This window comes from Phyllostomus hastatus, unplaced genomic scaffold, assembly GCF_019186645.2.
Source record: "Phyllostomus hastatus isolate PE091 unplaced genomic scaffold, TTU_PhHast_1.1 phas_scaffold_39, whole genome shotgun sequence".
Classification (NCBI taxonomy): domain Eukaryota; kingdom Metazoa; phylum Chordata; class Mammalia; order Chiroptera; family Phyllostomidae; genus Phyllostomus; species Phyllostomus hastatus.
Window position 1 is genome coordinate 33,521,272 of NW_025334028.1, and position 23,813 is coordinate 33,545,084.

The window sequence follows — 23,813 nt, forward strand, 5'->3', positions numbered from 1 at the left end:
GACTGTGTCTCACGGGCAGGAGTGGGCAAGCCTGGTGGGGCCTGCTGGGGGGAGTGGGACGGAAGCGGCCCAGCCAGACGCAGGTCAGGAAAGGTTTACCCGGTGCCAGTGTGTCCTGGGAGGGCCCTGACAAGAGGCTGCATGCTGACTGCGAGTTCAAGGGCTGGGAAGGAGAGAAGCTTGACCTCAGTGAGCTTGGTTAGCAAGCATTTTGCCCCCAGTGATTGGTGGGTAAGCAGAACAGCTCATCACTTAAGAGGCAAAGACGGGAATTTGGGGAGTATGTCGGGGCTTGCCCTGGGCACACAGGGGCACCAGGCATCTTATCTGGGTCACATGAGAAGGTGGGTTCTTTGTGATAAGCAGAGAGGTGGGGGACTTAGCCATCCTGTCCTGCAGGACACAGGGCTCAGGTGAGTTCCCTGGTGTCAGTACTCAGGTTTGAGTTGTCTGGACACATCCCGACAGGCTCCCAGGTTGTCTAAGCTCTCAAGTCCTCCTGTCACATTCCTCCCACTGCAGAAGTTCCCAAAAGGGTTTCTGCATCTTGCACTCACTCCCACCTCATGCAATCACTCCTGCTTCCTGCAATAGTGATACTACCGTCACCCTGATCTGGCAGCACAGGACCCACACCTCATGAATCACTGTTTCCTGGTGGGTCAGGGCACTTCAGGGAAACACCAGGAGGACTCGAGTGGCATTTCCTAGAGGGTAGGTTGCACCGAGACAATTCCACTGAGAACCTCAGTGCTGAGCCTCTCCTGCAGGAAGGGGTGGGCCTCTACAGGCCCACTTCCCAGCCGTGGTGATGGGACCCACTGACAAACTGTGGGAGAGTTTACAGCCCTGATGTTTTAAGATCATTAGCTCAGCAACGAGCCAAAACTCTGCCCTACATCCTACAAAAGAACACAAAATAAAACCTGCCCAGCAAGCGCTGTCCCAACTAATTTGCTTGGCACAAATGGTCACATTTAAGCTCTGACATGTCAAGTAATGTATGAAATCTAAGTGAACACTATTTATTACAATGTACTACATTAATAGAAAAAAAAGAACATTCAGCAAATTACGAAACTTTATTGTCCCAAGCAGTAAAGTGGGTGAATTTGGTATCTCAACATTCAAACATGAATTACTGTGGATTCAGGACTTCTATCTCAGAAAGTCTTCAATTTTTTTACTTTAACACACATTGCATAAAAGCTTAGTCTCCCAGAGAAATCAGAACAAGTGTTTCCAATATATTATTAACAAGATCAGACTGTGTGACCAACATGTCATTTTTCAAACACCCAAATAATACCTCCAAAGAAGGTTCACTCTTTCTGTCCAGTTCTCTTCTCCATTATCGTTTAAATGCCTATCCCACAAACCACCTCTCATTATAATTTAAGGCACAGGGAAGACCTATAACCATTTTTAAAAGACTCAGAGGAAAAAAACAGAAACGCTGTATCCATTGCCGCTGTAACAAATTACCAATTTGGTGGCTTCCTGCCCCACACATTTATTCTCTTTCCACTCCGGAGCTGGGCAGTCTCACTAAGCTAAGCTCAGGGTCAGGTGGGGCTGCTTCCTCCTGAGGCTCCCACAGACCCTTCCCTCATCCTTCTCAGCTTCTCAGGTACTGGGACCTCTGCCAACGTCGCACCTCCCTCTCTGGCTGACCCTCCTCCTCCCTCTCCCCAGGGCCCTGTGATGGCACGGGGCCACAGAACAGTCCTGATGTCTTTCCATCTCAAGATCCTTAATTTAGTCACATCTGCTAAGTCCCTTCTCTCAGGTATAGTGACATTCACAGGTTCTGGGGGCCAGATCATAGACCTCGGGGGAGCGGAGAATGACTCTACTGACACTGATGCTAAGTAAAAATTATGTCTTTGGTAATTTTCCATTTAAATTTAGAACCTAAATATCATATCACATGACAATAACACATAACAAAATAGCCATGAAAATGTCAACCAATGTGATTTTTAAAAAATTGCCAACCAATAAATACTGAGCGCTCAACATATTTCCAGAGCTGTGTGTTGTTGTGGAGAATATACATGTGTGCACACACTAACACACAGAAACATACACAGATGCACACAGGTAACATCTGTGCACAAATAACACCCTCACACACACAACACTTGCACACAGGCACACGTGCAGATTGTACACTCCCGAAAACTTTTTTATTTTTTATTTTTTATCCTCATTCAAGGACATTTTTTCAATGCCTTTTTAGAGCGAAAGGAAGGGAGAGAGGAAAGAAGAGAAACATTGATGTGAGAAACATCAATTGGTTGCCTCTTGTATGTGCCAGAACCGGGAATCGCACGCACCCAGACCAGGGGTCCTACGTACCCGGACCGGGGATTGGACCCACAACCCAGGCCTGTGCCCTGACCAGGAATCGAACCCACAACCTTTCAGTTATGGAATGATGTTTCAACCACACTAGCCAGAATGCACACCCCCGAAAATGTTAAATCAAATATAAAGAGCCTTCAACTTTAATACTCTAAATCTTCTCATACAATAAAACAGCCACTTACTTAAAAGAAGTTTAATAGTTTGGGGTTACTTCTTTCTTTTTAAAGTAACTATTCAGAAAAAAAGATTTCTTTCTCCAGAATTACAGAGATGAATTTTCTTCACAAAACAGTTTTCTCAATTCTACTGTCCCATATACACACATATAGTATATAAAGAAAAAAGATAAACACTTTAGTTCATGTGGGAGGTTCACCTAGCACTTGGCCAAAGATTTACTGTTGACCAATTAGGGAGCAGTGGTACCAAAACCTGAGAGGGAGAAAAAAATAAATTTGCACTTATAAGCAGAAAACCCATAGACTCTGGGTTTTCTCAATCAAATTGTTGGATTGCTACTTTTCCTACACATCCTCAATATCAGTGTCTTACAAAAGCAAGAGTTCAAGAAAAGGCCATCAGTATCTCAAAAGTCTACAAAGCGCAGGCAAATCAGAAGCCATACACAATGAAACTGTTTAAGATAATACGAGAGGTTTACGCATCAAGGAAAGATCTCCACACACCTGAGGCATCTACATATGGTGAGAACTGGGGCAGCTGGAGTGCGTGTGTGTGCTCCGGGGGTCAGTCCTCTCTTCTCACAGGAGACCTCCCAGCACTGATGTTACCTGGGAGTCACAACCTCCCCGCCTTGGTGCAGAGTCATAACTCCAACGTCATCAGTCATCAGGATTCAAACATCAAACATTTCACATCCAAGCTAAGTTTTCCTCTGAAAATGGGAAACTGAGGCAGCACAACTGGATTCTAAACTATCCCAATTACTGGCTTTCCTCAGAAAAATTGTGAGAATCCAAATTTATTAATTCTACCAGATTATCCTGGACCATTCTTTACTCTGCCACTCAGGATTTCCTGAGAAATCTAATAAAGTCTAAACTCCTCACCAAAAACACATAACATCACTACAGATAAGATTGATTGATGCCCTGCCTTTAGCATTGGTCTAAAAACATAAACTGTTATTTATACAAGACTGTTCTTGAGGCAAATTTTCAGCAGAAATACCAAGCCAGGAAAGTTCATTTTCCCCATTTTGGATGTGAATGCCAAGGCTGTTATCGAATCAAATCCCTAATCTAGATCACAGAACCAATGCTGCTAAAGCATGGCATGCCTTTTCCTTCACGTCGTCCGCCTCTGTTTTGGATACTGATGCCCTCAAAACTGCTAACTCAATAGTTCACCAACACTGCAGGTCCTTTATCTAGCCACAGAAATAACATGGCGATCATGCAATAAAAATGTGTCTTAGGCATTTCTGTAATACCAACATAACCAAAACTAAACAAGGAAGCTTAGAAAGCAATATCTATATATCTACATATATCTATCTATCTATCTATCCATAGACAGGTAGGTAGGTAGGTAGACAGATAAGTCCAGCAAAGGGAAGATGTCCTCCATCAAACAAGACAAAAGACAAAATACTACAAAATGGCTCAAAACCTCAAGCCACAGGCATTACAGCACCTCCTCTAAGCACCGTTTCTACACACTTGTCTTTCTGGGCCCACCTCAAAGGTCCCCACACCTGCACCCCCCATGAAAAGTCAGTCACTCCACTTCCGTTCCTACAACTCTCTCCAAGTGCCCCCAGCTCCATGCTGTCATGATGGACATGAGCATCTTCCTAAATGGGACCCAGGAGCCTGCCACAGTGTTTGCCACTGGGGAGCATCAATAAATGTCGAGTGAATACATGTAAACCGATGTCTCAGTTGTCTCTTCAGAGTAAATTCTACATTGGTAAGGCTGGAAGTGCCATGTCAAACCAGCCCCTCTGCAGATCAGCTGGAGGGAGGGTATCAGCCAACAAAGAACCACTTATCAGCTGGCACACTCCATCACTCAGCAGAGCCCCCTCGAGACCAGCAGACTCCGTCCATGCCTCCGGGAGGGCCCGCCTGCCACCACCCTCAGACAGGGAATGCTCCACTGCCCACCACACTTCTCCTCAGGGATCTTAAATTCTCATTAATTTGGACGAGTGCTCCACCAATCAGGAACTCCTTGCTATCCTACATCCAAGAATAACAAAACCCAAAGATTGCTCTGGAATAATGTTCCTCTAACCTCAGAAACCAGAGGGAGTGCTTACCTGTCAAATCATCAGGTTTGCCTCCATAAAGCTGAAGAGCTTTATCAATGTGAATCAGCCTGGAGACCGAAGATATTTTTCCAGCAATTACTTGACAGGCCACCAGAACACATAAAAAAAAAAAAAAAAAAACCCAAACTACCACGTTCCTATATGCACAACATGCTAGAACTACTGCTGTACTCTCCCATACATACAAGTTCTGCTCTGAGTGGTGACAATTCATGACAGACTTGTGTTTCCTGAGACTGTCGCCGTGCCTGGTGCGGGGCCGGCCGAGCACGGAGCAGGCCACAGCACATCCTGTTTACTGTCATCGGGCTCTCCCATCCCAGGGGAGAGGCACTCGAGTCTGTCATTACGTTTCAGAAGCCCCAGAATGTCTTCATCTCTCCTGCTCCATCCAGGAGGCCTTGAAGACCTCACAGTTAAAATCGTCCTGCACAACTCAGACATAGGAAGGTTTTACCTCGAACCAGGCTGACCATTTTGCCCTTAGAAAGTAGTTAATAATTCACTGAGCTAAGAGAAAAACATAGGTGAGACTATTGCCAGGACACATCCGAAGAGTCAGCAGTCCGTGCAAACGTGCCAGGATCTGACGACACCAATCCCCACGCAAGTTTCAGTTCAGACCTGAAGATGACATTTCAAACCCTGTACCTCTATGACAGATATCACGTAAGAATGTCTCCACTTTCACGAGTAACACTGTGGCCACTGTTTCAACGAAGACTCAGGACCTCCTCTCGGACAAGAATCACAACTCATAATCCACAAAATGGACAAGGGAAAACCTAAAATCTAAGATTCTCAGCATTCTACAGCCAAAATGGGTTTATCGGGCTATCTGTGCCCTTCTCACTAAGATATGCAAACCTACAGTGGTGACAATGACTCTCCACACAACCCCATAGGGTGAGTGGTCCAGAGAAGGATGCTGGGCTCACAGCTGATGGACACTAGGAGGATGAAGCCCAAATCCTCAGGTCATCACTGAAATTTACACAAATGCTTGCCAGCAAATCTAATGTAATCCTCCTATGTCTCCTTCCCACAATATGAAAAAGAAACCACCACACACACGCAAAAAACCATCTCAAAAATATATTAGTACTTTCAATTCCGGGTGTCAGAACAGACTTTCTGAAAATAAACTTGCTGTATGTTTTTGTATAACAGCACAAATAGGTTCAACATACGTAAGATCTTGTATCAAATATAATGGTTTCATATGGTTATCACTACAGTGACACAGTTAATGTACTAGTTACCTAATGTACATACAGCACAATATCTACTAAAAGTATAATTAACTTCTTCCCCTAAAAATCTTAACACATTTAAAACAGAAAACTAACCCCATATCCTGAGCATATCTCCCCATCACCACTCCTCCCTGTTGGAGTCATATTATAAACAAAAGTAATGTGACTTCAAAAAAGGGAAAGGTAAAGACATATTTAGCTGTTATGACTCACTGCTCCAAATTTAGTGTAAAACAGCTAAAAATATCACAAGACAAATACAATTAGAATATATTTAACACCTAAATTAAAGTCACTGTTTAGCACAGTGACCTTTTCTCTCATTACATGAACTTCCCAAAAGTAATCTCTAAAATTAACAGGAGAACAACTTTTTCTGGTGATGGAACCAGAAGGGAATCAGTAGAAGGTTTTTCCATCAGCTGTCGGAACTTTTCTTTTACAAAGTAACAGCAGGGGGGAAGATCCAGTTCATCTTTACATTCACTCCCCGTGCATTCCAGTCAGCACCAGTGAGGCTGACAGAATACTGGCAACATACTGTACCAAAGCCAATTTTCTAAATCAAGACAAAGAGCAGTTTCCTTGCTGAATTCAAAAGCACATATAATGTCTTTTCAAAACCATTTCACCTGTGTAATAATTAACTCAATTCAGAAACATGTCATCCTTTTATCTTTAAAATAAGTTAAATTTTCCCCAAAATAGTTTTTCTTTCTTTCAAATGATTCCATTTAATCTAAGACTGAGAGTACTTAACATGATACTCTCATGCTCCTTGACTTAGGAAATAAAATGACCACCTCTTAAATATCAAAAGTGCTGATAATCCCACAGTATACCCAGGTTTCAGAGCACAAGAAGAACAGAAATCCAACTGCAGATTTAGGTCTCACCTGAAGCCCTGCGAAGTTCTCACCTGGCCAAATCCTGCTCGTGCATGAATCACAGGCAGAAATGAGACTGCTCACCCTACAGCAGGTCCCTCACTATTTGTGCAAGGGGGAATCTGTGTGCACAGAAAATTCCCTAGGAGCTTTGCAGGTACCGAGTTTGAGCTAATATTAATGTGGCTACCACTTCCCAAACACAAAACTGACAGAACCAGCTGACACGCAGGTATTGGTGGGACAAAGCTCCCAGAATTAGCAATTTTTTTTCTTCCATCCAATAAACATTAAGTCACTAGGGCTCACCTACTTGGGGAATCCCTTTGCCAGAATTCCCATGGCTGTTCTCTCTACTTTTCTCATCTCAGGCAAACTGGGTGTATCCACCTTGCTCATCTCCATCATTCCCAAAGAAGCTCCGTGTGTTTGCACCCACCCTGCCACAAGCCCTCTTTCTTGCCAACAGTTACTAAGATTTCCCTCCCTGAAGCCTCTTGGGATTTAGCAATAGAAAAGCTGTGCATTTCCTTTCAAACTTGTTCTGAACGAGAAAATATTTTATTCTATTTAAATTTTTTTTAAATGGGGGAAAAAAGTAACACCAATGAGGTCAGGACTATTTCCTTTTTAAAAAACTTACTGGGGTAACATTGCTTAATAAGATCATATAAGCGTCAGGCATACCACTCTATAACGCATCACCTGTACACTGCATTGTGTGCTCAACACCCATACTCTGGCTTCCTTCCATCACCACACATCTGACTTCCTTCACCTTCATCCTCTCCCCAACTCCCTTCCTCTGGTAACGACCATACTGTTGTCTATGTCTGTGAGATTTGTGTGTTTGTTTTGTTTGTTTATTTGTTGCTTTGTTTTATATCCTATATATGAATAAAATCATATGGTTCTTGCCCTTTTCCATTTGACTTATTTCACTTAACATGATCTCCTCAAGATCCATCCAAGTTGTTGAAAATGGCAGTTACTTTGTTCTTTCTTATGACTGAGTAGTATTCCACTGTATACAGGGGCCACCTCTTCTTTATCCAATCATCCATCCAAAGACTGTCTCTTGCCCTGGCTGATGTGGCTCAGTGGATTGAGTACCAGCCTGTGAACCAAAGGGTGGCAGATTCGATTCCCAGTCAGAGCACATGTCTGGGTTGCCCCATAGGGCCAGGTCCCCATAGGGGGTACTAGAGAGGAAACCACACATTGATGTTTCTCTCCCTCTCTTTCTCTTTCCCTTGTCTCTAAACATGAAATAAAATCTTTTTTAAAAAAGGAAAGAAAAGAAAGACTGTTTCTAATTCGTAACTAATCTCCTAGAACAGGGCCTACCCCATTGGCAATCAACATGTATGGGTTGAATTAATATTATTATGTCTGAGAGGTTGAAATACAGATATCTCTTTGATTTCCCAAACATCCTGGATCTACGGGAATGGTGGCTTCAGGGCAGGTGGTCCGTGTGAGCAGAATTTGTACTGGGGCCATTTTAAACTGGTGTCCAAACTATCCTTTTAATTTCAGGACTTTTCAGCTGCTTTTGGGGTTGGGAGGAATGTTATTATTTGGGGTTTTTTTAAAGGGACCTATTTATGTCAATTACAATCAAGAATAAATCAATTCACCCAATTAATTTTTTTCAAGTGTCAAATATATCAGTTGAAAGAAGATAAAAAATAAAACAGAAAGGCATTTTTTAAATTCAGCACATTGGGTTTAGCTCCACCTTTAAATGAGGATATGAAGATATGAGGAAATGAGGATATGAAAGTCCTCCAAGGATGGGGTTGGGGGGACTTCAGTAATAAGATGATCTTAAAAACCTCAAGGAGAAGGTCATGTATGAGGAAAGACCTCAAGGCAAAATTTTTTCTTTAAATCTCAATTTCAAAAGAGAAGAGACACCTAAAATATGAACTCTCCCACCCATGCTTTATATTGTTCTATGTCCCTTGAAAAGACTTGAGACAATGACATAATGGGTACATCTTTCTAAGCCTGATTTGTTCACACTAGCCATCCTGCAGAGAGATCACCACCATCCTCAAAAGAAAGGATAACAATTTATAACACTCATATTTGCTCTTTGCTTCAGGCGTACGTGAAACCAGAAGTGCAACAATGATGTTCCGCAAGGTGTACACTACTCCTGAGTCAGAAAGGGTCAGGTTTCCCATGACACAGGCAGCTTAGTTATTGAAAGTAGTTGCTTACCTGCTGGTTTAAAACTTAATTCAGAAGTTAAAACAACCATCTGACCCTTCCCAGTAAGTGTACACTTTCAGTTGTTTGCAATAGTGATGTTTTAGCCACAGTCTCTCCCCTGGTCGTGCTCAAGAGAAACATTCCACACACCTCTGAAGCTGGTGACAAAGGGCAGGCCTGTCTGTGGCTTAGGAAGGTCAAACTGAGTTGTTTGCTGTCACATCTACAAAGGAGTATGAGCTCTTGTTTTATACAGGAAATGGCTATAAAAATTTATGACAAATGAGCTCTCTGTTTTACTTTTTAACCAATCTCAGAGATTTCCTTGCTTTGCTTTCTTCCGCCTCCCTAGTCAACCACCAATGGACTTCATGTAACCCTCCTTATATCTCCTTCTTTGATTCTAATGTGTAAAATAAGTGGCAAAACTACCATACTCCCGAGCATTGTCTCAATTCATTGAGGTCTTGATTCCTGGCAATAGTCATCAGTTTGTGTCAAGTAAACTCATGAAACTGTTCTGCGGGTTTGGACATTTCTTGCATCAACAGTGGGAATATATAACTTCCTCATGCACCTCTTCTCCTGCAAGGCCCCACAGCAGCCAGTGCAGGAGCTGTGACCTCCTGAATGCCAGAGTTGGAGAGAGGACTCTGACCTCTACAACATCTGTGCATTCTACTCCTATAGAAGGTATTTACCACGAGGATGAGATTAAAAATAATTGAAAGGTATAACTTCCCTCAGCCTCAGTGTCCACACCTACGAAATGCCAGAACAAGCAGATGAAATAATGTGGCATCACTGCTATAAATAACAAGCCCGTCCTGGCACCAGGTTGAGAGTGAACGCCTGGAATGCGCCCGCCGAGCCCGGGAGGGGCTGGCACAGCTGCGGAACGCCAGCCGGCTGACGGAGCCAACTGGGAGGGAAGTCAAGCACTAAAATTGGTTCCACTGGCTTCCTATTCTTGGCAAGGATAAACCAAGCAAACAACTGCGTCACTTCCCACCCCTGGATAGCTTTGTCCTTCCCACTTTTAATAATTGTCACTGTTTCTAACACATGGTAATTGAAATGGGGACCTAACAGCAGGTAATTAGAGCAATTGCACCATTTGCTCCTGAACTACAATGGCACACATTCCTAGTAAGAGTGGACTTTATACCAGAAACTGTTGCCCGGAAATGAAAACCAACAGGCTCTTCCCTGCAACCACTCCTTCAGGCCCCCACCTCCTTCCAAGAGGAGAGGCATGGGTGCTGATCCAGTGGAGCCTTTGCATCTGACCTTTGCCCATCCCAAACACAGTACCCAAACTAGCCCCCAAGTTCTGCCTTCCTCTAGCTTAAGCTATCCAGGGATGTTTTTCCCCATATAAATGGCCAGGAAGCCTAGGTTATCAAAAACCAGCAATTGCATTCCCAGTCATTAACCTCTGGCACTTTGACAGTTACTGAGGACCAGGAAAGCTACCTCAGCAGCAGTACCAGGATCTCACATTTCACAATGCATATACATGGGAATTCAACTTAGCAGCTACACAATAACTATGAACAGAGACCTTCGGCTGTGCTGTGTCCTCTGACCTAGACAGAGAAGACCATCTACTCAGCAAGCAAGGGAGGTGCCCATGGTCCCAGCAGGAGGGGCCAACAGAACCACCAGGGCTTGAGGACACAGAGCAGCAGCCCCTCAGCACAGAGCCAAGGTGACCTGAGCAGAAAGCTTCCACAGGTGACCACCTTGCAGGCCACAGAAACCATCAATGACTTGGATATTGTGCTTCATTTGTAACCACAAGGACTCCATGCTGACCTTCAGTTGGGGGAAATATGGAAGGAGAGGGTGACGGGAAAACTGGATATCAACTGGTGGCCGCCTCCCACAGAGGAGAGCCAGGGCTGAAGAGACATTGGCTTCTCACTTGTCCTAGCTCCTCGAAGGTCATACAGACTGAGGTTTCCTCAGACAGAAACCCACACTGCACAATGTGCTCTGCAGCCTCCAGGGCCAAGCTCTAAGCAGAGGTCATCTGCCCCTGGACCCTGCTGACCTCTGATTGCAGACACAACTTCTGTCACTCCTGCATCCACCTACACTGGGTCAATCTATAGGACACCCTCCCCCTGTCTCGTCCGCCACCACAACAGCCCTAATGGGAACTTCAGAAGGAACACCCGATTGTGTCACCTGACTGATACTATTGAGTGGTCTTCCATCATGAGAAGCCACGGGACACAGCAGGAGGAGAAAAACACTTGTGTGTCCTGACCCTGTTCTGAGAGAAGGGCCTGGGGCTCTTCTGTCCCCAGTGCAGGGTCTCCCGATGTCCACTGAGCAAGTGGCAGCTGTCACAGCAGCAAGCACCCAGGCCACAGTGAGCTCCCAAGGGAGAAGGTTAAAGATACTGAAATAGGATATGAAAACCAAGTTTTGAAAACTTTTTTTTAATCCTCACCCAAGGATATGTTTATTGATTTTTAGAGCGAGAGGAAGTGAGAGAGAGAGACACAGTGATGTGAGAAAGAAACATCAATCAGTTGCCTCCTACATGCATCCTGACTAGGACTGAACCCACAACCTAGGTGCATGCCCTGACTGGGGATCAAACAATCTTTTGGCATATGGGATGACACCTCAACCAACTGAGCCACCCATCCAGGACGAACACTTTCCAAGTGAGGAGAAAGATGGAAAACTGGAAGATCAATTACACTAGGAACATGGAGACCATGAGAGCTCCTCGATAACAAAGCAAACTCACATTGCTCCAGGCTTCTTACGGAAGAGGAGGATGCCGAAGAAAAAAATAAAAAATAAACTAGAACCATGTGTCCTCACTAAAAAATCTGTTAGGTAAAACAGCAGAGACTGATTTCCAGACAGACCAGGACTTACCGACAGGTACCAAAATGTCTTCACAACGGGTAGGAACACCTGAAAAACACAGGGGTCTTTTCACAGGAATTAAAGGAAACGCTGTACTCTCCTCCCACATGACTTTGGCCCCCAAAAAGTGGTCAGCACATCTCAGGTAGATTTAACGGGAGACCTGAAACTGCCCACCCAAATCTTATTATCTCAAAACATAGAAAAAGGGTGCTATTTGGGACAATGACACCCAACTGTCTTCACAATCTCAGGCATTTACTTCCTGCCCACCTGTCCTGAGTTCCAAGAGGTTGAGGAGGCACGGGTGGAGGGTCCTCAGGTATGTGTAAACAATCGTTCCCTAGAAATGTCCTTCTATCACACTACCTAACAATGAATTGCTCCCCAGAAATGTCCTTATATCTCATTACCTAACAACGACGCTGGTGATGTCACCAGTGTACCAGTGTGTGTGACACGTGCCCTGAGAGCAAGTTGTGAGACTGGCATTTTTCTGGACTATGAGTTGAAAGAGGTTTCATTTTACAATTTGGATAACAGATCATATTTGTATAGATTCACCAATATGTTTACAGAAAAACTTCTGCCTTATTTCCCTATGGGGCCTTCTTCAAGATCTCTTACAATCAGTATCGGCAGAGACAAGTAATACACTTTTTGGAGGTTGAGTTTGTGTGTGGTTATTTTCTCCCCTTGTTATTGGAAGAAATACTTGTAATAAAGATTCTGATTTAAAAACAAAAAAATTAGTGGCCACACATTCTTTTTGCCATACAAAGAGTATAGACAACTATTTAGGTTCCACACTTAGCCAGATATCAAAGTTGAGTCCCACCTCTGTTCACAATTTGAGATTGATACTACAGGGGACTTGCCCTTTCTTTCAGTGCAAGGCCTGATGGTGGGGCCAGGGGGTCCCCTGCCCACACAGAACTGGGGACTCACAGAGACTGGCCCAGCCAGGGAAACACAGGAGCTACCTGAGCCCCCACTCAGCCTGCACATTGCCCTGAAATCAACACGTAGCCCCAACACTGAGAAAGCACTTGGCAGCAGGAAGTCACCCCAACCTGCACTGAGCCTGCCTTGTGGCACCCGGTGCAGGGCTGCAGACATTGCAATGCCCAGGCCCTGTCACAGCCAGCAAAGACTGAAGGGCACCCACTGGGCTCCACTGTGCAGGAGCCCTTGCTCTGGGGTGGCCCCACCTCACGGAACTTCCCATGATGGACAGGTCCCACCTCTGCCCTCTCCAAACAGAAGCCAAGAGTCACATGGGGCTGAAAGTCACCTGAAAGATGGCTAGTGTGACTAAAGGGCCAGACTTTTAATTAGTAAATTTATTTTTCAAAGTATAGTTGACTATTGAATAACGTGGGGATTGGGGTGCCAATGCCCTGGGGAATTGGTAGTCTGTGGATAACTCACTCCTCAAAAACTTGACTTCTAATAGCGTACTGTTGACCACATATTTTGCACATGTGTTATATGCTGTATTCTTACAACAAAGTAAGCTAGGGAAAAGAAAGTATTATTAAGAGAATCATAAGGAAAAGAAGGTACATTTATGGTATTGATTGAAAAAATTCATATATAAGTGGATCCATGCAGCTCAAACCCATATTGTTCAAGTGCAACTGTATTTAATTCATGTAATTAAATTTTAATTTAGATTAAATTTAAAATAGCCATAGCTACAGGCTACCACAGTGGACACCACAGCTCGAGAGAGTGAACATGGGAAGACGTGATGCTCAGAAGCTCTTCCATTCCTCAGAGTAACTCAACACATGATCTCAGAGAAAGTCACCTTGGTGACATGACGCAACAGGTGCCATGAGAAGAGCTCAGTCTCTGGAGAGAGATAGACCTGGGTCTGAATCCAGCCCTAATGTGTGTGACCTCCCATGGCTCAGTTTCCCAGCGGAGAGCGGTGAGAACACCCAGCAGGACGGCAGCGGGACAGGGATGGCAGAACCAAGGCATGAGGTGCGTGCCTGGCCCACAGACGACCAGCTGTCACGCTCTGCAAAACAGGCAGGCCATGCTGTGCCAGGCTCTCACACAGAGGAATGACTGAGGAGACAATTTCTACTGTATCTCGTGCTTCACAGTGAAATATAAATAGAAGTTTTACTGTGAAATAGCGTAGGATTTGAACAGCTCCCAGGTGGGCTCCCCAATGCCTCTGCTCCTGCCAATATTCAAGTGACAAAAATAGGAATCTCGTGTGCTCCGTTGGCTTCTTTCTTTCAAGAGAAATCATTTGCCTGGTTTTCAAAAGTTATCAAGTGGTTTATGCCTTCAATCTAATCACCAAGCACCATCGTGGCTACTCCTACAAAAGCTGAAACTTTGCAGATCTTGTTGTAGGGGCAGGTTGTATATCATGGAGAAACAGGTGACTGTGCTAGGAGTGTCTCTCCTCAAACACATTTAATTCATCAAACTTTCATCAGTGGGACATCAGAGCCATCCAGTCACCTCTAATTACAGGGGACAGGGAAGAACACTGCAGTACTGACTTAAGTTCTGTAGGACACACTCCCCCATCAAATTCATAAATGTTTATAAATTGTCAGTTTACTGGGGATGCTCGATGAGGTACAGCCAAGAGCAGGGTTTCCTTAGTCCTTTCTTCTCGAGCACCTTTGACTCATCTGAAACATTGTCACCAAAAGATTTCACCAGTAAAAGAAACATGCATGCACAGCGTGCAACCCACTTTGAAGAGTTCCTGGGCCTCGGTGTTGAAAATCCACATCTTACACGTCAGGTTACAGCAACCTCCAAACAACAAGAACTGTAACTCCCATGACTCCCATCATAGCATCCAAGAGGACTCTTGGAATGAAATGCCACCTGGGAACCAAACGCCACCTGCTACCATATTTTGCCGTGTATAACGCGCACCCACGTTTCTGGCCCAAACTTTCAGGGAAAAAATCTTTTGTTTTCATTTTTTTAATCCAATTATTTACTTATTTATATTTAGATGCTTGTTTTAGTACTATAATGAAATTTTAGCATTTATTTTTGAAAATACAAGTATTGTTATTGCTTTCTAGATTTATATTTTTAATGTATAAGCATAAATAAAAGAATTAAAACATTTATATAGGTACAGAATTAGCACTTCCCATGTATAATGCACATCCTTATTTTTCCCTCAAAAATTTGAGCAAAAAAGTGCACATTATACACAGCAAAATATGGCACTTTATTTCTAATTTAATTAGCTTTTGTCTGCAGGTCAGCTGCACTGATTCAGCTTACTCGTGTGCTGTGACCACAGGAGAGGTTCCGGGTACGGGGAAAGAAGCTCATGCGGAACTCCTCCACATTTAGCGCATCCTTCTCTGTCCATGGACTCCTGAAGACTGCTGAGAAACAACACAGGTATTCTCCTACTTCAGCACAAGGACTCACGAGACCAATTTCCTAAACAAACCAACTATTCAAGCATGAGTGTCTTGAGTCAATTGCAAATTAATTTCCTTCCCTTACAAAAGATTTTTTTCTTTTCCAGTATGCATTTTAAAATTTATAGTCTTAGGGGAAAATCTCATAAATCTGTGCTTCTCCTGAATATGACCAGATCTCCACCCTCTCACTGTTGGCAAGCACAGGGAGACTCCTCTGACTGCCCCACTGGGGAGCCCACCAGGCAGAACAAAGCAGCACAGCAGACCACACACTGGACCAGCGACTGGCCTGGAATCAAGCCTGGGGCACAGAAACAACTGTGCCACATCTCCCCACTAATGCAGGTGCTCCTCCAAGTCACTGTCAAATTGACCTGTGCTGCACATTAAGGGTATAGTTCCATGTTTGCCACAGAATGGTTGTTCTACAAATGGGAATCCCCACCTGTGAAGTGGCTCACCATGGGGTCAGGTCATGATTGCTTCCCTAGCTTCTTCAAAGTACTCAGGTGCAGGCACAGAGATGCTGTAGGGTTGCCTAGGCAGCTGCATTTTACGGTGACTCTAAAAATATGAAAAGGAGATATCACCTACACTGAATGACAAACTGCTGAAGGCCAAGGGTGGGCAGCCTGAATGCACAGAAGTCCTCAGACCATTCTCGCCCCTCTCCTGGGTGCTTCAGATGGGGAAGGACAGTCACTCCTGCTGAAGGGCATAAAGGGAGGCAGGACCCTCCCCCACAGAACCATCTTGGGAGTTCAGCTACCTCTGTGGGGCCCCAGGGCACTGTCAAGACCCACTGCCTTCCACAGGAAGAGTAAGGAAAATGCCTCCACCCCTCAGAGAGGGGCAAGAAATCTCTCCTGCCAATAATACCAGGTGGGGACTGGCTGCCATGAGGAAGTGGGCTAAATCACCAAAAATGCCCACTTCACCCTAAACCCCAGGGCTGAGGGAGGGCCAGGACAGGCAGAACACCCCTTTCTTCCCCTGTGACCAGAAGTGGGGAGCACCAAATAGCAAACAACAGCATCTACTGGGGACTGAGTCTGAGGGTAGGGGTTACATGGAGAGACACCCCAGGCTCTGCCAGAGGACTGGATCCGGAATTCTGAGCAAAACCTCCGGCAACTCCAGCTCAGGGATAAAGTGGAGCTGGAGGAATTGAAGGTGACTGTGATGACAACAAACCCCAAATCCCATCCACACCCTGACCAGAGGGACTCCCAAATTCCCATACCAGTAACTGAGTGGAAGAGTGGAGCCAACGTGCGGCACCAACACTCTGCACCTTGGTCTGGATAATGCAGTGTTGGTGTCAGGCATTCAATCAAGATGCACACAATACACAAACAAAGCAGCAAACGCCCACTACCAACAAACAAAGCGATCCCCAGAAGCAGATGTCAGATGACTCAGAGGTAAGAACCCTCAACCAAAAGGTCTTCAACATCATGATTAATATATACAGGTTATAATGGAAAATGTGGACAACATGCATGAAGGCATGAGGAACTTCACCAGAAGAAGAAACTATAAGAAAAATTCAAATGTAAATACAAGAAAATAAAAACATGGTAACAGATAAAGATGCCTTCAACAGGCTCATCAGTAGACTCAACCCAAGTAAGGGGGGAAATGATGAAATTGAAAAAATCAGTAATTACCAAAACACACATATAGAGAAACAAGAGTGGATGTGAGGCAGGAGGTAGTCAGGAAGGAAGCTCCCAAGGCCCCGCAGGGCTGAGGTAGAAAACACCTATACATGACAAAGACCCCCTAAGACGGGTTGTTCCTGTTTTCTGGGACAACTCTGAATCATAGAATGCGCCTGCGCGCTACCCCTGATTCATTATAATATCATTATAATGAAATAACATTGTGGGACTCCCTTCTCCAGTAGCCAATCAAGAAAGTCATGGGAAACCACACATGCGCAGTAGCTTTGAAATCCAACTCCTTGTACCTGCGCAGGAAAAAGCCCGCCAAAGACTAGCAGGGGGGCTTCTGCCTCTATAAGAATAGAATCCCCCCAGCCCACGTGCCCTTTTTTTTCCTCTGCTCAGAGCTGGCTCACTCCCGTGTCCTGTGGTGTGTACTATCACTTAATAAACCTCCCTCTTTCTTTATGCTATAAACTTTGTGTGTTCGGTTCAATTCTTTGTCCTCGATCACTAAGAACCTGGTTACCTGTGCACACCTGTGCACACCTGTGACAGTTTTTGGCGAGCCAGCTTAGGAGAAGACACCGGAGTGGTAAGCCCCCTTTGCTGCTCTGACACCCGGGATGCCCTTTTCCGTTATCACCTATTCTGTTTCGGTGACTCTGATGTTCCGTGACGGAAGGTCGGCCGCTAATTTGCGGGCACAGGTCGGGCAGTTAAAAGCCACAAGGGCGCCCGCCGCTTGAAGACTCCTGTGATAGGATAACTTGGATGCGGAACGGGGTTAGCCTTAGTCCCCGCCAGGTACAAGAAAATGTCTGCACAACGGTCAGGCACACTGTGGAAAGCACAAAACACTGCCCCACCCCGCGGCCACTCCCCCAGCAGGCATAGTCGGACCTTCCAAGCGGGATATCAGTCACCACCGCACCTGCACTGTGACTTCCCTTTTGCATTCTTTTCATCAGGCCCACGGACAGTCTTTTTATGCTTTTCTTCCCCAACTGACTTCTGATCTTTATACCTTCACTCACACCCCACTTGCCTTTTATGTATGAAGGGTTCCTGCTGTCTTTGTACTAAGATATCTACCTTGGGGTCATTGTTAGGCTAGCGCTAAGTACAGTTGCAGGAATGAGCCACTCCCATCTTTGCCACGTGTATACTATCATTGTAAGCAGCAACATCGCTCAGAACTGCACAACAGGTACCTGCTGGTCGCTGGTTATTAGAATGGCTGCATAGAGCCACTTTTACCTAATTAATTGAATTTGGAATTCTAAGGTGGTTTACTTGTTTCTATAAGGGTATTTTAATTTTCCCCTCTCAGTTCATTGTCCCTCCATGAGATACGCCTCCAGTATGAAGGGTGGTGATTTAGACATCGCTTAAGGTCCCTTCAGGGAGATTTCAGACGCAGGTACAATTTCTTAAAGCTCTGGAAAGTTACATGGAATATTTAAGGGTCTTCTTTGTGATCTGGAAAGGAGTCATTTTATAATAAGGTCATCTTGGTGCTCCTCTTAATGGTTTACAGGGCCAGAAATTATTTTTCTAGTAAGGCACTTCCTTTGCCCCAGATCTTAAAGCTTACAGGAAAATGAGGGTCCCCGTAGATGAAGAATACAGAAATGGAAATGTACTAGGGCCACAAGGGTAGAGTCTGGGATTTTCAGGATTATAGGCAATTGCTCAAGAATGCAGGACTGGTTCCTTCCCAATAGTTAGAGACAAAAGTAGACTGTGGTGATTCTCTCAAGTCTTTTTCGATTTCTGTCGGCCGACACTCACTAGGATTTCTTTCGCCAGAGACGTCTGGTAGTTCGGTGGGATCCCAGGGGACGCCCTGTGGCCCACTAGGAAGCTCCTGAGGCAAGAAAAGGGGGGACGCCTCTTGATTGCAAGGGAGTATTTTTCTCACTAGAATCTCTTTCGCCAGAGACGTCTGGTAGTTCGGTGGGATCCCAGGGGACGCCCATGGCCCACTAGGAATCTCCTAAGGGCAGCAAAGAGAGGGACGCCTCTAGTCTGCAAAGGAGTATCTTTGTGTTTCTTCTCTCTTAGGATCACCGCAGTCGAGATGGGAACTACATCTTCCATCCCTTCCAAATCACCATTGGGTTGCATTCTTAGCAACTGGGATAAATTTGACCCCCAAAAACTTAAAAAAAAGAAGAGATTAGTTTTCTTTTGTAACACTGTTTGGCCCCCAGTATAAATTAGGGGGTGGAGAGATATGGCCTGAGAATGGGAGCACAAATTATAATACTATCCTACAGCTAGATCTATTCTGCCGGAGGGAAGGCAAATGGTCTGAAGTTCCTTACGTGCAGGCGTTTATGGCTCTGTACCGAGATCCCTCATTTTGCTCCAGCCCCACCCTGACAAAACCTACAGGCCCAAGTGTTGATCAATTAGAAGATACCCTCCTTAGCTCCCCCACCTGTCTCTCAAGGGAGATTAAGGGAACCCCAGAGTTCTGAAGTCTCTGCCCCTACCTTAGAGGGAGCGACCTCTCCACCACCTTATGCTATGGATAACCTAAAGCCACCAGCTGAGGAAAAACCCAGCCCTGCAGGACATACTAGAAGTGGCGCTTCTTATCTCCCTACCACCTCTGCACTCCTACCCTTGAGGGAGGTAGCAGGTCCTGAAGGTGCTATAAGGGTACAAGTGCCATTCTCTATAACTGATTTACAACAATGTAAAGACAGGCTAGGGAGTTTTTCAGAGGACCCTTCACGTTTCACTAGTAATTTCCAGACTCTTACTCTAGCATTCAGTATGTCGTGGAGGGATTTGTACATAATTCTGACCACCTGCTGTTCCCCAGACGAGAAACAGCGGATCTGGGAGGAGGCTCGTAAGTATGCAGATCAGCTGCATACCCAGAACCCTGGCACTAACCAGCCAGCTGCCCAAGCTGTCCCGGACCAGGAACCTAACTGGGAGTACAATACTCAGGCAGGGATCCGGAGTAGGGATGCAATGATAGATTGCTTACTGGCAGGAATGAGAAACTGCATCAAGAAACCTGTGAATTATGAAAAGGTTAGGGAAATCTTTCAGGGCAAGGAAGAAAACCCAGCTCTCTTCAGAAACAGACTAGTAGAAGCCTTCCAAAAATATACAAACTTGGACCCTTCATCCCCGGAGGGTCGAATCTTGATAGGGCAGCATTTTATAATTCAATCTGCCCCTGATATTCGCAGGAAGCTTCAGAAATTACAAATGGGCCCGCAGACCCCCTTAGATCAGCTCATGGATACAGCCTTTTCAGTCTTTAACAATAGGGATTTGGAGGAAAGAAAACAGGGAAAGAAGGAAAGGGAGAGGCAAGCAGAGCTCCTTGCACTAGCCTTTAGTAGTGCCATTGGCGGAAACCAGCCCCATCAGGGGAGCTCAGGGAGGCCTCAAAGGAATCAGGGGCAAAAGGATCAGACCTGTTATAAGTGCAAACGCCCTGGACACTGGTCAAAGAACTGCACTCAGCCACCTCCGAGGCCCTGTCCTCTATGCAAGAACTTCAGTTCTGATCCCTGGCACTGGAAGGTAGACTGCCCCCCGTTCCCATAGTGGAAAGGGGTCATCTCCCAAGGCCATGGCTACTCTTGAGGACTGAAGGTGCCCGGGGAACAGGTCGGCCCCAGGGAATACTCATATTCCCATCTCTACCGAGGAGCCCCGGGTAACTCTAGATGTGGCAGGTAAGAAAATCGACTTTCTTGTTGATACAGGGGCCACTTACTCTGTCCTTAACTCTTACTCTGGACCTCTTTCCTCCAAATCAGTTAAGGTAATGGGGGTCGAAGGAAATCCTAAGGCATATTTTTTATACATTCCCTATCACTTGCCAATTTGAGAGTCGAATATTCAAACACTCCTTTTTAATTGTTCCTCAGTGCCCTATTCCTCTGTTAGGCCGGGACCTTTTAGCTCGGATGGGAACCATCTTGTTGTTCCCTGAAGTGCCATTTGAGTTAAGTAAGGTGATGATAATCAGTAGTGTTCGAAATCAGGAAGAAATCCCAAGTTCAGTTCTGGATGCAGTAAACCCACTAGTTTGGGAGTCAGGGGTTCCTGGAAGAGCAAAGACTGCATTACCGGTTAAAATCCAGTTAAAACCCAGGTCAGATTACCCTCACAGGAAGCAGTATCCTATTAAACAAGAAGCTTTGGAGGGGTTACAGCCCATCATAACTAAATTTATACAACATGGGCTCATAGTCCCTTGTCAGTCTCCTTGCAACACTCCCATCTTACCAGTGATGAAACCTACAGGAGAATACAGGTTAGTCCAGGACCTAAGGTTAGTCAATGAAGCAGTAGTCCCTTTACATCCAATAGTAGCTAACCCTTACACCTTGCTCTCGCAGATACCAGATGATGCTCAGTGGTATTCAGTATTAGATCTAAAAGATGCCTTCTTCTGCATCCCTTTGCATCCTGACTCTCAGTATTTATTTGCTTTTGAGTGGACTGATCCAAAGACAATGATACATCAGCAATATACTTGGACTGTATTGCCACAAGGGTTTAGGGACAGTCCCCATCTCTTTGCTAGGGTATTACAAAAGGATCTTAGAGATTTACAGCTACAAGGAGGGGCCATTTTACAATACGTAGATGATATACTAATCTGCAGCCCCTCCAAGGAGGCTTCTGATCAAAATACCATCCAGACTCTGAATTTCCTAGCTGAAAGAGGATATCGGGTATCAAAGAAAAAGGCTCAGATTACCAAACAAAAAGTAAATTACTTAGGGTATATTTTGACTCCTGGATGTAGGCAATTATCACAGGAGAGAATTAAAGCCATTACTGAATTAACTCCACCTGCTACTAAACAGCAGCTTCGCTCCTTTTTAGGAATGGCAGGATTCTGTAGGATTTGGATCCCCAACTTTGGGCTAATCGCCAAACCTCTGTATGAAGCTACTAAGGGGGCCAGACACTGAACCCATTATATGGAGAAAAGAATGTGATCAGGCTTTTAATAAAATCAAGCAGGCTCTAGTCGAAGCCCCAGCCTTGGGCATCCCCAACTTAAACAAGCCTTTCTCTCTATACATAGCAGAGAAGCAAGGGATAGCTTTAGGGGTCTTAGTCCAACGACTAGGGAATGAGCCTCAACCAGTTGCATATTTCTCAAAAAAAACTGGACACTGTAGCAGCTGGGTGGCCTCCATGTCTAAGAGCAGTTGCAGCCACAGCCATGCTAACCGAGGAAGCTAGTAAACTAACTCTTGGGCAGAAGTTAGAAGTCTTAACTCCACATCAGGTACAAGGGGTGTTAGAAATGAAAGGGCACCTCTGGCTAACAGGAAATAGACTGACCAAATATCAAGCCCTTCTTCTAGACAATCCTGAAGTAACTATAAAGACCTGTAACACCCTAAATCCAGCCTCCTTAATGCCTACAGAATCATCCCCAGATTTGATCCATTCCTGCTCAGACGTTATTAGTCTTACTCAATCGAGCAGGACTGACTTATTAGACCAGCCCTTAGAAAACCCTGATGATGAGTGGTTCACTGATGGGAGCAGCTTTGTACAGAATGGGCAGCGAAAAGCAGGATATGCAGTAGTTAGTTTATATAACACCATTGAGGCACAACCCCTTCCACCCTCAACCTCGGCCCAAAAGGCTGAAATTATAGCCCTCACCCGAGCTCTCATTCTAGGACAAGGAAGAAGGGTCAATATATATACAGACTCCAAATATGCCTTCCTTGTTCTGCATGCTCATGCTGCCATATGGAAAGAAAGAGGGCTCCTCACTGCTAAGAATTCCCCTATTAAACATGGACCAGAAATTTTAAATTTATTGGAAGCAGTTAGACTCCCTAAGCAAGTGGCAGTTATGCATTGCAAAGGCCACCAAAAGGATATGTCCCATATCTCTCAGGGAAATAGGAGAGCAGACCAAGAAGCAAAGAAAGCAGCGCTAGGGACTGATAGACAAATGGCTTTATTCCCCCCTGTAAATGTCTCAGATATCAAGCCCAACTATACATCTGAGGAAATATCTTGGGCTTTGGAGCAAGGAGGTGTCCATGAAGGACCCTGGATATATATTGGCCAGAGGCTCTTCCTTCCTCAAGCCTCCCAGTGGAAGTTCTTAAAAGCTTTGCATGACTCCTTCCACATTGGGAGGGATGCTACAATGACAATGGTTAACAAATTATTCATAGGTAGGGGAATAGCTACTACCATAAAGAATATTTGCCAGGCTTGTACTCTTTGTGCCTATAACAACCCTGGGCAAAAGCCATCCCTGCCCCCCGCTGATAGAACCTATTCAGCGAAGAGGGACTTATCCTGGAGAGGACTGGCAGATTGATTTTACCAAAATGCCTCCTTGTAAAGGATACAAATACTTACTAGTCCTGGTAGATACCTTTACTGGATGGATTGAGGCCTTTCCGACAAGGACAGAGAAGGCCACAGAAGTAGTAAAGGCTCTCTTAAAGGAAATAATACCTAGGTTTGGTCTTCCACGGTCCCTACAAAGTGATAATGGGCCATCCTTCACTTCTAAAATCACTCAAGCAGTTTCTGAAGCTCTAGGCATAAAATATTATCTTCATTCTGCTTGGAGACCACAGTCCTCTGGAAAGGTAGAACGAGCAAATCAAACTTTAAAAAGGACATTAGCAAAACTTTGTCAAGAGACTTCTGAAAACTGGGCTAAGTTACTGCCTATAGCCCTCATGAGAATTAGGGGCTCCCCTAAGGCCAATACTAAACTCAGTCCATTTGAAATGTTGTACGCCCGGCCCTTTTTGACTCTA

The 23,813-nt window shown here is 44.9% G+C and overlaps 1 protein-coding gene across 11 annotated transcripts in view; it reads right to left on the reverse strand.

Annotated features, from left to right (window-relative positions):
• DIP2C (disco interacting protein 2 homolog C) overlaps window positions 1-23,813 on the reverse strand; it is a 446,223-nt gene that overhangs the window by 349,896 nt on the left and 72,514 nt on the right. For 2 of the 11 annotated variants that reach the window (XM_045820042.1, XM_045820048.1), the window contains exon 2: window positions 15,795-15,913. The exons of the other annotated variants lie outside the window; for them this stretch is intronic. In XM_045820042.1, the coding sequence (XP_045675998.1) occupies window positions 15,795-15,813 (19 nt within the window). In that variant the 5' untranslated portion in view covers window positions 15,814-15,913. The remainder of the gene's footprint in view (window positions 1-15,794; window positions 15,914-23,813) is intronic. 11 annotated transcript variants of the gene reach the window in all.